This window comes from Toxorhynchites rutilus, chromosome 3, assembly GCF_029784135.1.
Source record: "Toxorhynchites rutilus septentrionalis strain SRP chromosome 3, ASM2978413v1, whole genome shotgun sequence".
Classification (NCBI taxonomy): domain Eukaryota; kingdom Metazoa; phylum Arthropoda; class Insecta; order Diptera; family Culicidae; genus Toxorhynchites; species Toxorhynchites rutilus.
In genome coordinates this window covers 261,810,555-261,825,210 of record NC_073746.1, presented here as the reverse complement: position 1 = coordinate 261,825,210, position 14,656 = coordinate 261,810,555, and the positions used below count along the sequence as shown (strand labels likewise).

The 14,656-nt window shown below is 37.9% G+C and overlaps 1 protein-coding gene across 10 annotated transcripts in view; it reads right to left on the bottom strand.

Moving 5' to 3' along the window:
• The window catches only part of LOC129779904 (GTPase-activating Rap/Ran-GAP domain-like protein 3), a 310,243-nt gene that overhangs the window by 41,255 nt on the left and 254,332 nt on the right, over window positions 1-14,656 (bottom strand). For all 10 annotated transcript variants that reach the window (XM_055787678.1, XM_055787676.1, XM_055787671.1 and 7 more), the window contains 4 exons: window positions 4,676-4,779; window positions 4,258-4,372; window positions 4,032-4,141; window positions 3,256-3,408 (listed from right to left, as the gene is read on the bottom strand). In XM_055787678.1, the coding sequence (XP_055643653.1) occupies window positions 3,256-3,408; window positions 4,032-4,141; window positions 4,258-4,372; window positions 4,676-4,779 (482 nt within the window). The remainder of the gene's footprint in view (window positions 1-3,255; window positions 3,409-4,031; window positions 4,142-4,257; window positions 4,373-4,675; window positions 4,780-14,656) is intronic.

Below are 14,656 nucleotides of genomic sequence, written 5' to 3'. Positions count from 1 at the left end.
TCCAAGCCCTTTCATTTGATACCCATATTGATGGGGTTCTGAGAAAATATGAAATCCGCTTTTTTTTAGTGGCCGCCATCTTGGATTTGCTTTTTCTTAAATAACTATGTTCTGCTAGTCAAGCTCTTTCATTTGATACCCATATTGATGGAGTTCTGAGAAAATATGCAATCCGCCATTTTGTAGTGGCCGCCATCTTGGATTTGCTTCTTCTTCTTGAATGGCGTTAATGTTCCCTGCGGAACTTTTGCCGTCTCAACGTATGCACTAACTAGCGTCATTTATTGATACATAGTTGAGATTTCTTAAGCCAAATAACACGCCTTGAATGTATTCAGAGGGGCAAGCTCTAGAATACGCGTGACCACAATGCAAGTCGAGGGAAATTTCTTTGACGAAAAATCCCCCAGCCAGAACGGGAATCGAACCCGAACACCCGGCATGATAATGTGAGACGCTAACCACTCGACCACGGGTGCACAATTTGCATTTTTCATAAATAACTGCATTCTACTAATGAAGCCCTTTCGTTTGATACCCATATTGATGGGGTTCTAAGAAAATATGTAATCCGCCATTTTGTAGTGGCCACCATCTTGAATTTGCATTTTTCATAAATAACTGCATTCTACTAGTCAAGCCCTTTCTTTTGATTCCCATATTAGCTATTCAATATATAATTATTATACAAATTATTCAAAATTTTCGAAAATCAAAAATAAAATACTCCGGATAATCGAGTCTAAAATTCCGGATAATCGAATCCCGGATAATCGAGTCTCCGGATAATCGAGTCTGACCTGTACTTCCTAATAATGAAATTTGCGTATTATTCGAATATATCCTTTCGGGTAAGTGTCGCATTCGGGTAAGTGCAACATTCGGGTAACTGTTACATTCGGGAAATTGTTGCATTCGGATGAATGTCGCATTCGGGTAAGCGTCATTAGACGTAGAGGTTACATTCGGGCAGCTGTCTCATTCGGTTATTTGTTACATTCGGGTGAGTGGAATTCGGTCGAATGTCTTTCGGGTAACTGTCTTTCGGGTGAGTGGGTTTCGGGTGAGTGGGTTTCTGGTGAGTGGGTTTCGGGTGAGTGGGTGAGTGGCAAATGTGACACAATCGGAAACACTTCTTCTTATTGCTCCGGTCACATAAGTCTTGGTATAACAATCAATTTGTAGTGGGATCAGAAGAGGTCACTTCCTATACCATTCAAATGATTTGACGTAAAGCAAACCACAACCCACCATTATTTAGCTAAACATCTTTTTTTTCTTCTTATTTCTGTAGTTTAGACATGGAAAAATATACCCTAGAATGATTTTTTCGAAAATTCCATCATTTACCGGGTTATGGCCATTTTAGTGATGCTGTATTTTAACAAATGAGGATTTGACACAAAATTTCAAACACGTTTTTCTTGAAACTAGTTTGTTTTTTTTTCAAACTGGTGTACACGATATCTCAAGTTCTACCAAACCGATTTATTCCAAATTTGATGTGAATAAATCTTTATGCATTCCTCTATATGAACCAATAATTTATGATTTTTGATTTCATAAAATTTGAAAAAAAATAAGTTGTTATTAAAAATATGCAAAAAAGCAGACTTTTTTCAAACGGCCCCAATTTTGTCAAAAAATATTTTGTTAGCTTGTTCGGGGTGCATCTTTACTGATTCAGAACCATTTCGGTTTTTTCGTGGCAGATAACCAGAAGAGCTGGCATCTTGTACGCCATGGCAGAACCTTTTTCTGAACCACCTCTTCTCACCAGCTTGTAACTATTCAATATTTGAATATGTTTTTTCTTCCGTTTAGTTTTGATGTATTGTTAAAAGATAAATAAACAAAAAATGGATGGTAAAAATATTCTTTGTTTTATTCGTTTAGAGCTCGAACACCCGTCTTAAATTCGTGTATACCTCCTTAACAACCGAACAATCCGATTGATCAATAATTCAACAATGATTTAGAATTTTTACTTTATATATCATGTTGATGACGATAAAGATGGGTGAATCGAAAAACAAACATTAAATAATTTAGAAGTTCACCATGAATATTAATAACAAAAATTGAAGTTCGGGATCACTATCATTACCCGCTGCGCTGTGATTTATACACCTATACGCTGGGTTCATAAAATCCATGTTCAGTTTGGATGGTGTTTTGTGGTTTATAGTAGTAATAGTTTACGAATCAAATAAAACATGGTACCACCTTATTTCCTGCTGATTCTACATCAGAATCGAAAAAAGCCGGCCATATATCATTTTATTTTGTAAACGTACCCATTTGTCGACCCTCGTCTATGGCAGAAAGCTTCGTGGCAAAATTTAAGTTTGTGAACGGGGTTGAACCGCTTGTTCGAGATCCCTGCTGATCTCAACAGAATCAAAACCATGCCACATTGAACTCTAGCAGACTCAACCGTAAAGATGGAAGATTAGAAAGTTGCCCACAGAACCGCACACGTGCCGTCGCTCCGAGAGCAGACTCCTCGGTTTTTCAATTAGGAGTTTTCCTTTCGCACAGGAAGTTGTAGCTGACTAGCAGAGCAAACATGGCTTGAATGTAACATTTTGCGAGCAAAGTTTTTCGTTCGTACGAATAACCGGAAAATAATGTATAGGATTAAATCAAAATAGAAATGTCGTGAAGCATAATTCATACGAATTTAATCAATGATTTAATCGTCTACTCGTGGTGTGAACCTCGTTAAAGTTGCAGACGATGTGGTTTTTCACTCACAATGTAATTTCGGAATAATTGAAAGTGGCAGGTGTGGCTCTTCGTGGTTCAACGGTAGAAGCCGAAAGTTTTGTGCCCATCTTGAATACAATACAATTGAATGTACACATGCCAAACTCGATTAGAAAAATGATCTGGGTGACCGGAAATTAGTCTCTGGAGAAAAACAGACTGTTTTCGGGGCTTAATGATTGGTTTCCTCCAGCTTACTCTCTGCGTATATCATATCATTATCACAGTATGTTGCTAATTCGTTTGTGAACATTGAAATGTTGTTCAACTTAAATATGTACCATAATATAATCCCCCGATCACAATTTTGCGGTTCTCCCGCTGCGGACCCTTCTCACAATCGGGGAGCGAAGATTAAACTGGTAATTATTGAGAAAATTATGCAAATGTGAAGGCCCGTTATCAGCATATCATAAATATGCCTTGTTTTGCATACCCTTACATCAAGCGCGAGATACCATAATTCAATCTATGTGCGCTACTCACCATCTTATTGTCGTGCACGTACTCCTCGTACAGATCCTTAATCAGCATTTCGAGCGTCCGCTCACGTTTGCGGGAGAATGTGGGCGTTTGGAAGGTAGCCTTTTCGCCGTTTATCAATTTGACTAGCAAAAAATCCCGAAACACGGCAGGGTCCTGTAGGTGTGTCGCAACATGTGGGAGAAAGAGAATGAATGATACAGTTAACATAACGATTGGCACGTCACGGGCATATAAGTGCTACAGTAGACCGTCTGATACGAAATCACATCGTTAGTGGAGGGCAGAGGGAAGCCGTATTTTTCGGACAGACAAAACGTGTACTAGATGAGCCGTGTGCACGTCAAATATAATTACGTGCGCCATTTTATGTCCACAAAAAAAAACGGCCTGGAAAAGCACATTTATACGTGGTCAATTGGATTAACAAAAGGGACATCGCCAGATTCATGAGGGTGTTTACGTTGTGTTTCGTGTTATTGATAGGAGCGGCGTAAAGTATTATTTGTGCGTACGTTATACATTTTTTTAGTATACTTTAGATGAGCATCATTTTGTTTCTATGTATTGATCAACATCAGCAAAAAAAAAACAGTTGTTAAACAATTGGTTGTATAGATATTTTAAAAATATGTAGCGATGTTTCGAGAATGTCGTTAGATTGACTAATTTTCCTGTATACAAAATACCTATGTGTAATATATAAAACATATGTAAAAAAAAGTATACAGAAATGGATGACGTATTGTTATGAATATATTAGGGGAATAAACAATTACCTCAAATTCCGGTGGATTGGGCAGGGTGGGTCCAAACGGGGGCACAGTTTCATCACAGTAAACAGCTATTCGATATTTCCTATACCGTTTCGTAACAACAGCAAACACATCTGGGGAGAAAGATACCAAAAGTTTCAATCTATTTTGTAAACAGGTGGCAAAGTGCCCGTTTTGCATCAGTTCGTCGATGAAACAAATTATCCTTAACTGGTTGCTATTGACTCACGTGTAAATTGACTTTTGATGTTGTTAGGATTGAATTCCGTTTCCTCGCCGTTGGTGCTTTCGTCAACGAAGACGATGTTCACAATATCATTCCCGATATGCCGTTTACGCTCGACCTAGCATTGTTCGTTCCGTTCGTTCGTTCATTCGTTGGCATTCGCAATAAATTAGAAAGCCCCAAGAGGAAACAAAACGTGTCGTGTTAGGAAACATGATATTTTAACAAAGTCAGGAGGTATGTTTGGCCATCTCAGCTAAAACAGAAACAAACTTCACAAGTATTTGGAACACCCTAGCCGCACTTGGGTCGGCTTGCGGTGGGTGGTATTTCCGCCAATAATGGACAGAAAGTGGCAGAGAGCAGTGTGAATGGATTGTGACCAGTATGAGTTAATTGGTGCGCTAACGAGTTGTCTCACCTGCTGGCGATTATCACGGCTGAATGGTAGCAGCGTCGATACGTGAAACATTATCTCGTGACCCTCGTAGAGCGTGTATATCGAATGCTTCCCCGTCATATCCCCTGTGGAGAAAATAAACGACATATGTTAAACGCTGATATTATAGCCATCTGTCCAACATTATAGATTAGTTTGTAGGGTTACAGGATTGGTATTATCTTTACATTATCATGATGAAGCCCACCAGGTAATTCTGAATGATAATCTTGAGCAATGTTTGTCACGATGTTTGCTTGGTGTGAATTTATTCGTCAATTGTTTGGAAGTCAAGATTATGTTTTGTTGAAATGTATTGTTGACAGAAACCTGTAATAATTTTAATTTGTTCGCAGGTAGCCGTCACATATGTTTGTCAATAAAGTTTTCTTTTCCTGCCGACAAACTAGAATCACTCGATTCGACATATCCGGTACGTGTTCCGGACATTTTTTCATGTTAGTATTTTCTTCGAATTTTCTTCTTTCGTATTTATTTTGACCGACATAATGCGATGAACCGATTTTGAAGCTACATGTTTCTCGTTTTGAAATTTATTTATGTATGAAACAGACTCATTCATTTGTACTCGTGCATATAATACAGTGAGTAAACTAGATGCTGTGTTACTCGTGTTACTCGTATTACTCGCCCCGATCTGGCTCTACTTCAAAAAGTACACTATGTAAGACATTTCCACCTGCAGTAGCATCGTGATCGATTATTTCGTTGACATATAACCCTTAATTCTTAAATCATGATAAATATTGTCCGGAAAAATTCGTGCCAATTCTAAAGAATAAAATACCAAAAGCATAATTTTTAATTCCATTCCATTATAAATGCACCGTTTTGTTCCACAATATTTAAGCATCCTTCACGCTACTTAAGAATTCCATCCTCTCAGAAAAAGAACCTTAACGGTTGAAAATATAAAGGTGCAACATCTGGTGAGTAAGGCGGGTGGAGCCTTAGAAGCGCCCTAGAAGAGTTCTGGATCGTTGATATCAGCTGCAAGCAGTATTTGTTGGAATTCACCGAGACTTGTTGCTTGGTAGAAGCTCATGACACAAATTTTCTTCCAGTCCACCAAACCCAGACCATGACTTCCTTCAAGCGGAAATCTGCTTCTAGGTTCTATTCACTTGCCCAAGATTTTTTTAACTCAACATTATTGTAAATGATTTGCCCTTCATAAATCGCTACAAATATGTATTTTCGTCGTTTATGAAACGAATCGCAGATTGAGATACGTTCCCTCAAATGTTTTTTGGTAAAATAAACAGTCGGATTTTAAACTACCACAATGTTGCGATTTTAAAACGATCGAGTCAAATCTCATCGGGTTGTGCAAATTTTACCATGGATTGAAGAATGCTAAAGTTTATCTGGTTCGGATTGTCAAAGGACAATGTATCTTTAATTTCTATAGTTCAGATCTTCTTCAAGTATGTTTGTTTTTTTTTGACAGCAATTCTGTAGATATTTTTGATAAAAGTCGATGTATTCGGACCGATTGAGTCAGCACGAAAAAATGTTTGTTTTGATTTCCCGAATGACGAAAAGTAGACAGAGGCTCGGATTGAGTTAAGGCATTCTAATATTCTGGTTATGACTGTCGTAAGATGGGTTAAAAGTTACTGTTTACTGAGAGAGTATATCAAGTCAATCCATCATTTCTATTTAAAGTTATGGCTTTCGTTTCAACTTGCCCGGTGTACTTTACATCATTTAAAAGCTACTAGTTTCTAGTTTTCAAATATTGTACATACATATTTTACTTGACTTACATAACGGACAAAAGTATGGGGAAGAAAAAGAATATATTTCAATTTTTTTCTAAACTTAACCCTTTGCAATCGTATTGAATGTTGATATGGCTGTTGCACTGGTCGGAATTGATTTCCCAAGAAAGAAATTCTCTTATCTTTCCACGCAATGTCCTGGAAAAAAGGTAATGAAGATGGTCGAGTTTCGAGCGACATAGCATGCGCTGCCATAAATATTTCGCAAATAGTGACGTCAGTCGTTGTGTTTATCTTTGATTGCCCACCGCATCTATGTAAAAATGCTATTTTCAGGAAGTAATTTATCAATTAAAAACGTACATTTTTGTAGAGCTCACGCTGAATATGATGCTAATGTGATAGCGTGGAGTGAATATTTGTGAAATCACATCGAAAAAGACGGATAAAAGTGATATTACCATGTGCCATTTTCACTCCCCCACGTTCATAGAAACAAACGAAGTTTCATCAGTTTACCGTTATGAAGTTGATGTTTCGAAGGCTCTCAGTTTCGGTGTGTATATTGTGAGATAATAATCGCCAATTATTCAAAATTTCACCGAAAATGTTACTGCTTTCGAGAACTAAGCATACGACTGCTCTCTGGACCTTTTTACCACATGAATAATCGAAATAAGCCACGATATAATTGTCATCTGTTAAAAAACAACCAGTTGAATGATTTCATGAGAATTTTGGCTCAAATGATCATGCAACCGTGAGTACTTTCAACATTGTTTTGTTTCTTCCATATACATTCCATATTAAATGCAAATAATTACGACACGATATTTTGCTTGCCAATACAGATACGCTTCGCCTACTGCTCCACCTCTATATGTACCTCATTGCTTTCCACGCTAATAATCTTTTGTTTGTACCGAGTACTGCTATCTACTATTCATAGAGGCTCCGTATTAATTGGTGAACAGGTTCACTAGACATTTTAACTCGTTTAGAAAAAGTTTAAACTATTGCATGGTTGAATAAAGTATTAAGTATGATTCTTTGCTATGGTGGCTGAGAGCAGACATACGACCGCAAACAGTTGAATCTACTACATGGGCTAAAAAGTCCTGAGATTTTTCAACATAGTTTTTTGATGGGAAAAACTCCAGAACAAAAAATGCAATGGTTGACGAAATGTTATTCCACTTCTGCTCCTTCGAGAACAACAGTTTATCGGTGGTTTAGTGAATTTAAAATGGGCAGTAGAAGCACCGCAGATGCACCTCGCTCTGGAAGGACAAAAGAGGCTACGAATCCAGAAATCGTAAAAAAAAAGTGCATCGACTCGTTTTGAACGATAGTAAAGTGAATTTATGCGAGTTAGCTGAAGCAGTAGGCATTTCAAAAGAACGAGTGGGATACATTATGCACGACATTTTGACCATGAAAAAACTATTCGCGCGATGGATGCCGCGTTTGCTGACCGTCAACCAAAAACAGCGGCTTGGCGTTGAAGCGTAATCGACGTTTTGTGACAATGGATGAACCATATAGAGGTACGAATTTCGGACGTTTTTTCAAGCTCAGAAAAAAAATAAAACAAAGAATATTTTTACTATCTATTACATTATTATTTGTTTGTCTATCTTTTAACAATAAAACAAAAATTAAACGGAAAAAATATTCATTATTAGAATAGTTATTAGAATAGTTGTAATATAACGAGTGGGTTCAAAAAACAAAAAAGTGCTTTGGCGTACACGATTCCTTTTGGTTATCTGAAACAAAAAAAAAATCGAACAGATTCTGAATCAGTAGAGATGCCACTATCGTATGAACCTCGGACAAGTCAAAAACATGTTTTTTGAAAAAAATGGCAGGCGTTTGGAAAGAAAAATGCTGTTTTCAAGCTTTTTTTTGACGTAGAACTACGTCTTTCATTAAGGGTGCCAAATCAGAAAACAGGTCACGTTTTTATGAAATAAAGTTAACGTTAATAACTATTTTTGCCGCGAACGGATTTTGGCGATTCACATACTAAACGAATCGGAAATTCCTTAAGATTTGTTTAATATGCTATACATTAGAATCCCCTAGTTTTTAAATGGTTAAAATTCATGAAAACTTGAGGCGTTTCCATTTTCCCATACATTTGTTCTGTCCATTTGTGTGCTTTCCCGAACAGACCTGTCAATAACGAGCAACTTATCGACGACCAACGGAGGGGAAATCGTAGGATTCAAAGTTCCCATGAACAACGAAAAAGTAGAAGAATGAAGGGGAATACTTGCCTAGAGTATAAACAGTGGATCTCGCTGAGGCAAACTTTTATTCGGCATCGGACTGTTGAGCAATCCAGTTCGCTTTGCTTTCGCTACGCTTCGATCTAAGATTGGACCCCACCAGTGGTAATCCAACTTGGATATCGTCGTTTGGTTTTTCTGTTCGTTTTACGCGTTATTCGTATCGTGTGTTTTTCTTTCCGCGTCTTAATTGGATGCTTCACGTAGTGTATGATGAGCAAGAAGAAGAGGAAGGCAGGCTCGAGCCCTGCAAAAAAACGAACGCATTGCCAGGGGCAATAATATTTCGAGGCAAGCGTCATCCAATGACGCACGCGATATTGGTGCAGTGAAAAGCGCTCGCACTGAACCGAGCCTTCGCGAGTGTGACACCGCATCGCACAACAGCGAAGTAGGCAAATTCGGCGCGTCGGTCGAAAATGTAAACGCCGTTACCCAGGCAGCAACCAAAATCAAGCTCCCCCCGCTGGTGGTGAAGGCGGTCGCTCTTGACAAACTCATCAGCGAATTCGCATCGATGGATGTTACAGCAGAGTACAAGCTGTGTGGCATAATTCAGTCTTTTTCCAAGCAGTTAACATTGTTTGTTTTCCGTCATCATAAGGTTGTGCGTCAAAAAAAATATTTGGGGAATACCAAGCATCTTGAATGTCTTACTGGAATGTTATGAGTTATTTGGGTTCGCGTACCAGTTGCAAAAGTGCCTTCAGCTAGGATTGCATTAGCGCTATGAAGCATTGTTACTGTTTTCGAGGTTGTTATTAACAAAAAGAGTTTATTTCGCTTGTTTAGTAACCGAGAAAGTAAATGTCGTTCTGGAATTTTGTATGTGGTTTCGCCAGTAGCAAAACTTCCTCCACTAAGGGTGATAGCTGCGCTTCTCTCGAGCATGAGAAAGAAATACAACTTTTTTCGAGGCCAGTAACTGGGATAATAAAAAATCACATTCAACGATCAATGAATAAGTATATCCCTCTAGTCGGATGTTTTTAAATCACCCCCAGCAGGCGAGGCTCTTTTATTCTTCATATGTACACAGAGAGAATACTTGGAACGGTGAGCTACCAAGATCTCAAAAAAGCAATATGAGAGCGGAATCCCCACTGCTTGCACTCTCGAAGCATTACTTCTACTACTCAAGTTTTATCGTGAGTGCAAGCCACAAACGATTAATCCCATTCCATAGAGCGGATGATGAGTTCTTGATCGGAAAGTGTAACAAGAGACGATCAACTGAAATCTTACGACACTCATCGAGGGATTTTTAATTCTCTATTGCACAGACCGCAGTGAGTGGCTGACTCAGTCTCGTGTCGATTTTATTTTGCTGTCGTCTCCCGCCCGATAAATTGCAGACGGGTAATGGATGCAATTGATTAATTTTATTACCAGCAGATTTGGGCGAATCTCATCCCGCCCAAAATCGTTTTTAGATTCCAATAATTCTGAACATTCACATTTCTCTCCAAATAATTTTACCAATAGTAATTCAATTAGTGACTTCACGAAACACCTTTCGAATTCGATTGAATTTCAGACCCTTTTTTATTTTGTAGATAAAACGGATCACATATTTGATTAATTCAATTCTGTGTGGTTACGTTCTTCGTTGCGAATAAATGTAATGAAATAGTATGGACGTATGATATTCATGTATCGTGGACTTCCGACATATGTGACAGTAGATTTATCGAACGACTAATGTTTTTTTTATATCCCTTTAAACTTGTTGCATCTCTCAAGTGCACATACTGCTTTGACCGCAGATTTGCATGGTTGAATTTGGTTAATTTTAGGTATTCAGTCTTCATATTGTCGAATGAATACTGTTGGAATAATAGGTATCGCAGCAAATGATTATCAACATCCTACCTTATCATCAAACGGTATGCGAAAAATTTCAGTGAACTGACGGCATTGGAATATATGCTTTGTGAGGACCACACAATTATTATCAGAGCGAATAAACGTCCGACTGGAAGTCATGAACATCAATTCAATTTTTTTTTTTTTTTTTATATCTGTATTATAGTGACTTTCAACACTTTTGGCTGGTTCGTCACTTTTTACTTCCAATTTTGGAAGAATGTTGGGAGTGAGAATTGAACTCGTGATCTTCAGCGTGAGAGGTATGGATGTTACCACTACGCCAGATCGGCTCCATCAATTCAATGTGCCCAAGATAAATTTATCCTTTGAAGGCCATTAACCTTTCTAAAGATGGTCAGATGGAATATATTCCAATGTCGTCTGGAATAACCTGTCCAACACCTTATGATCGTAATATTGTTTTTGCTATTATTCTGATGTTTCATAACACGGCACTCTATTGATTATTCGCCGAAAATGAATAAAAAATATCCTTGAAGTTAGCCTACGGTTTTAGTAGCAGTGCAATATGGTGAGCCAGTCTCAGGATAAGAAAACATTTAAAAATAAAGCTTTTTTTTTAATGAATCAATAGTAAAACAAAACATCAAAAAATTTCTCAGCTTTGTGATAGCAGATAATCATTATCCATTTGAGTTGTATGAGTATTCCATCCCCCCACAAACTGTGGATAGTCTATCTGCATACAAATTATGTAGAGTGCCACAATCCAAAAAAATTATGAGCAAATATTTACGTGCTTAAACAAAAAAACACATGTTGACATATTTGCGCTAATTTATGTTTTTTGATTAATTCAAGGTAATCAAGGTCATTTCTAGACACCAGTTTACTCGGCCCCGAAAAATGTGGTCTGTATTTGGGCAGGCGGAAAAATATATCTCGCAAGGCCACGTGTTCGATGTCGTAATAGCCTTGGCCAATAACGCATTTACATTAACTCATAAAATTAGTGATTTGAGGGGGATTATTGTTTGTAGTCTCTTGATTAATTTAAACACCATCTGAGAAATCCTCTGTGAAACATGAAACATTAAAGTCGTCCTATCTGCTGTAGCGCATTTTTTATTTTACCCAGTTTCATCGAAGTAAACGCGCTCGGAAAGAAAAATTGAACGCCCGGACGAGAGAGCGAGAATCGTACGTCATAGAGACACTCATTCCCATGGAGCAAAGTCTTGTTAGGAGTTGAAAACAAAACGAGGAAGGAGAGTAACTCAATTATTCGAACTAGTTTCAGTCTAGCAATGCTTTGGTCAACTGAGAATTACCAAGGGAAAATCATTTGGTTATGATGGGTGAGGATTAATAGTTAGTCGCAGTTTGCACAGATTGCGATTAATCGTAAATCACATCATGCTCCCTTGTTTTCCATCCTTGGCCAGTAATATTAACAGAAGCGTTTCTTTTGAGAATAGCGTAAAATGATGAGAAGTGTTTTATATTCCTAGTAGTTTCAAGCCACCAATGTATGGCTCTGTATGCATGCTATGGCGAACGCTTGTTTGGCGCTTGGTTTACGTTGTACGAACGATGCCTATAGGTGCGATTCCCTTAAGGCAATACTAAATAACATGTAGCATGATATTTGATACTTGCAAGTGTTGTCATTGTTGTTGTTCCCATGCGGTGCCAAAGATATATTGATGTAGTTATGAGATGTGGAAAAATGGTGCTGGTGCAACATGTATATAATCGAGTCTAGCCGAGTCTATGTCAATTGCGAAAAAGGCAAAAAAAAAAGAAAAGCATTCGAGGTAAATTTTCATTGCATTGACATGAAATAAATTGCGACTTACGATCAGCTAGTGTATTGTTTTGCGAGGGCAAGAATGAATCATCAATCAATTATCGTCAACAAATTTTACAATGAAAAAACCCTTTCAGAGATTATTCTACTAAGCAGTTGTTTCTAAAATTTCACAGCATTATAGAATAATGTCCGAAGGTATGAATAAGCGACTTATATAGAATAACAGCGTAGTTCTACGTCAACAATGCGGTCGTATCTTGGACACAACCTCCTATAATTTTTTACGTTTCCCGATTTTTTTAAAATTGTAAAATTTAAAAAAAAACTATAATGTTTAATTAGTTCATGCGATAGAGAGATACAGATGCAGATTGTAAATAATGGTATATTCAAAAAGTCCTTTCTAGGGTATATTCTTGAATGCCTAAACATCAGAAATATAGAGAAAAAAGTCTGTTTTGACGTAGGACTACGTCTTTCATTTCTATACCGGGGTGTAAAATCAAAGTTTCGAAAACGAAAGCGTTACGCCGGAGACCGAGATTTTGAGCGTTAATAGCTCCTAAACAACTGAACGAAATGGTATAATAAACACTTCATTCGAAAGATAAAATGTCTACGCGTTCTATACTTGTTACTTTTTGATCCAAAAACTTTTTTCAAAAGTCTTAAAATTGCTTTCAAAACATGCTATTGAAATCACCAATCGGTATATAAGCGAGCGCCGGGAATCCACTCAGTTCTAATTGAACAGCGATTGGAGCATGTTGTCACTGTTGTGGTGAAGCTCTTCGTTTATCATGAAAGCGCGGATGAACGGTGTCACCAAGAGCCTGTTTGTGCACCTTAGGCCAGACATGAATCCATCAGGAGGAGAGTGATGCCACAAACGGTTCCCCGGGAAGATCTCGAAGCAGCCGCTACACACACACATTCAGCATCGAGAAAGATCCGGAAAATAATCTGCCAGTTCCTCTGGGAATTTTAAAATACATTCATGTGAAAGAGTTTATTTGAATGTTTTCTATCCATGTAACACTGTGACCAAATACATTTGGTTTTGTGATTTTTCAATCAATCGCAATTAACAGGATAGCTTCTGAAGATTATTCTTCCCCATCAGTAGGATATTTCCGTATCCAATATTGTATGCGCCCGCAATCGATTATTGCTCAGTCGCCGAAATTTCCGAGCTCAGAGAGTTCATTCCCCTCTAGTTTGCCTTCCAAATTGCCATCGTAAACCACGCCTTCTCTCAATTCAATCACGCACAAAAAGCATACTTAAGCGATATTCTGGTGGCGAGACGCATTCATTTTTCGTGAGGACATCGACAAGACAACATCGTTGCTGAGGATGCTGGACGGCGAAGGATCGAGATCTGCCCTGAAACGCAAGCAGTTTTGTTTGAAACTGTGAGGGAGCACAGAGAAGCCGATCCTTCAGGAGAAGAGAAGGTGACCATCGAAGCAGCCGCTACACACACATACACGCACGGAATTCTTTCCGTTTGGATGCCATTCAGCATCGAGAAAGATCCGGAAAATAATCTGCCAGTTCCTCTGGGAATTTAAAATTACATTCATGTGAAAGAGTTTATTTGAATGTTTTCGATCCATGTACCACTGTGACCAAATACATTTGGTTTTATGATTTTTCAATCAATCGCAATTAACAGGATAGCTTCTGAAGATTAATCTTCCCCATCAGTAGGATATTTTCGTATTCAATATTGGATGCATAAAACCTTGTACCTTCAACGTAACGCTCTCGTTTTCGAAGTCCCCCGAATATTCATTTATTCATTCATTCAGAATGGATTCAGATTCAACTTCAAACAAAGGATCACTGAATCAACGATAGTCCTACGTCAGCATTGCGGTTATACCATAGATATAACCCACTTTCTGTTTTTTTCAAATTTCTAGACTAGAATACTGATTTAATTAACTTTATCATCCTACCCCCCCCCCCCCCCCTCATCCTTCATTTCTACAACATTTCTGTTGGAGCTTTTACAAAATTTGCTACAGAGATATTTTTGATTGAGTGAAAAATTAGCCTTCTTGGATTATAATTTTTTCAAGTAGTGTTCGCACATGAAATCGATAGGCAGTTTTGAGAACTTTAATAAAGTATTTACCCGCTCCAATTACAACTTCATATCTCCGAATATGAAGTTTTAATAAAAAGGAAGCTCATTGTTCTGGTTGATTATATTCGTTATTGACATCGCTTGTTTTTGTAGATAGTTTAGAGAAGTTTTAAGAAAACGAAAATG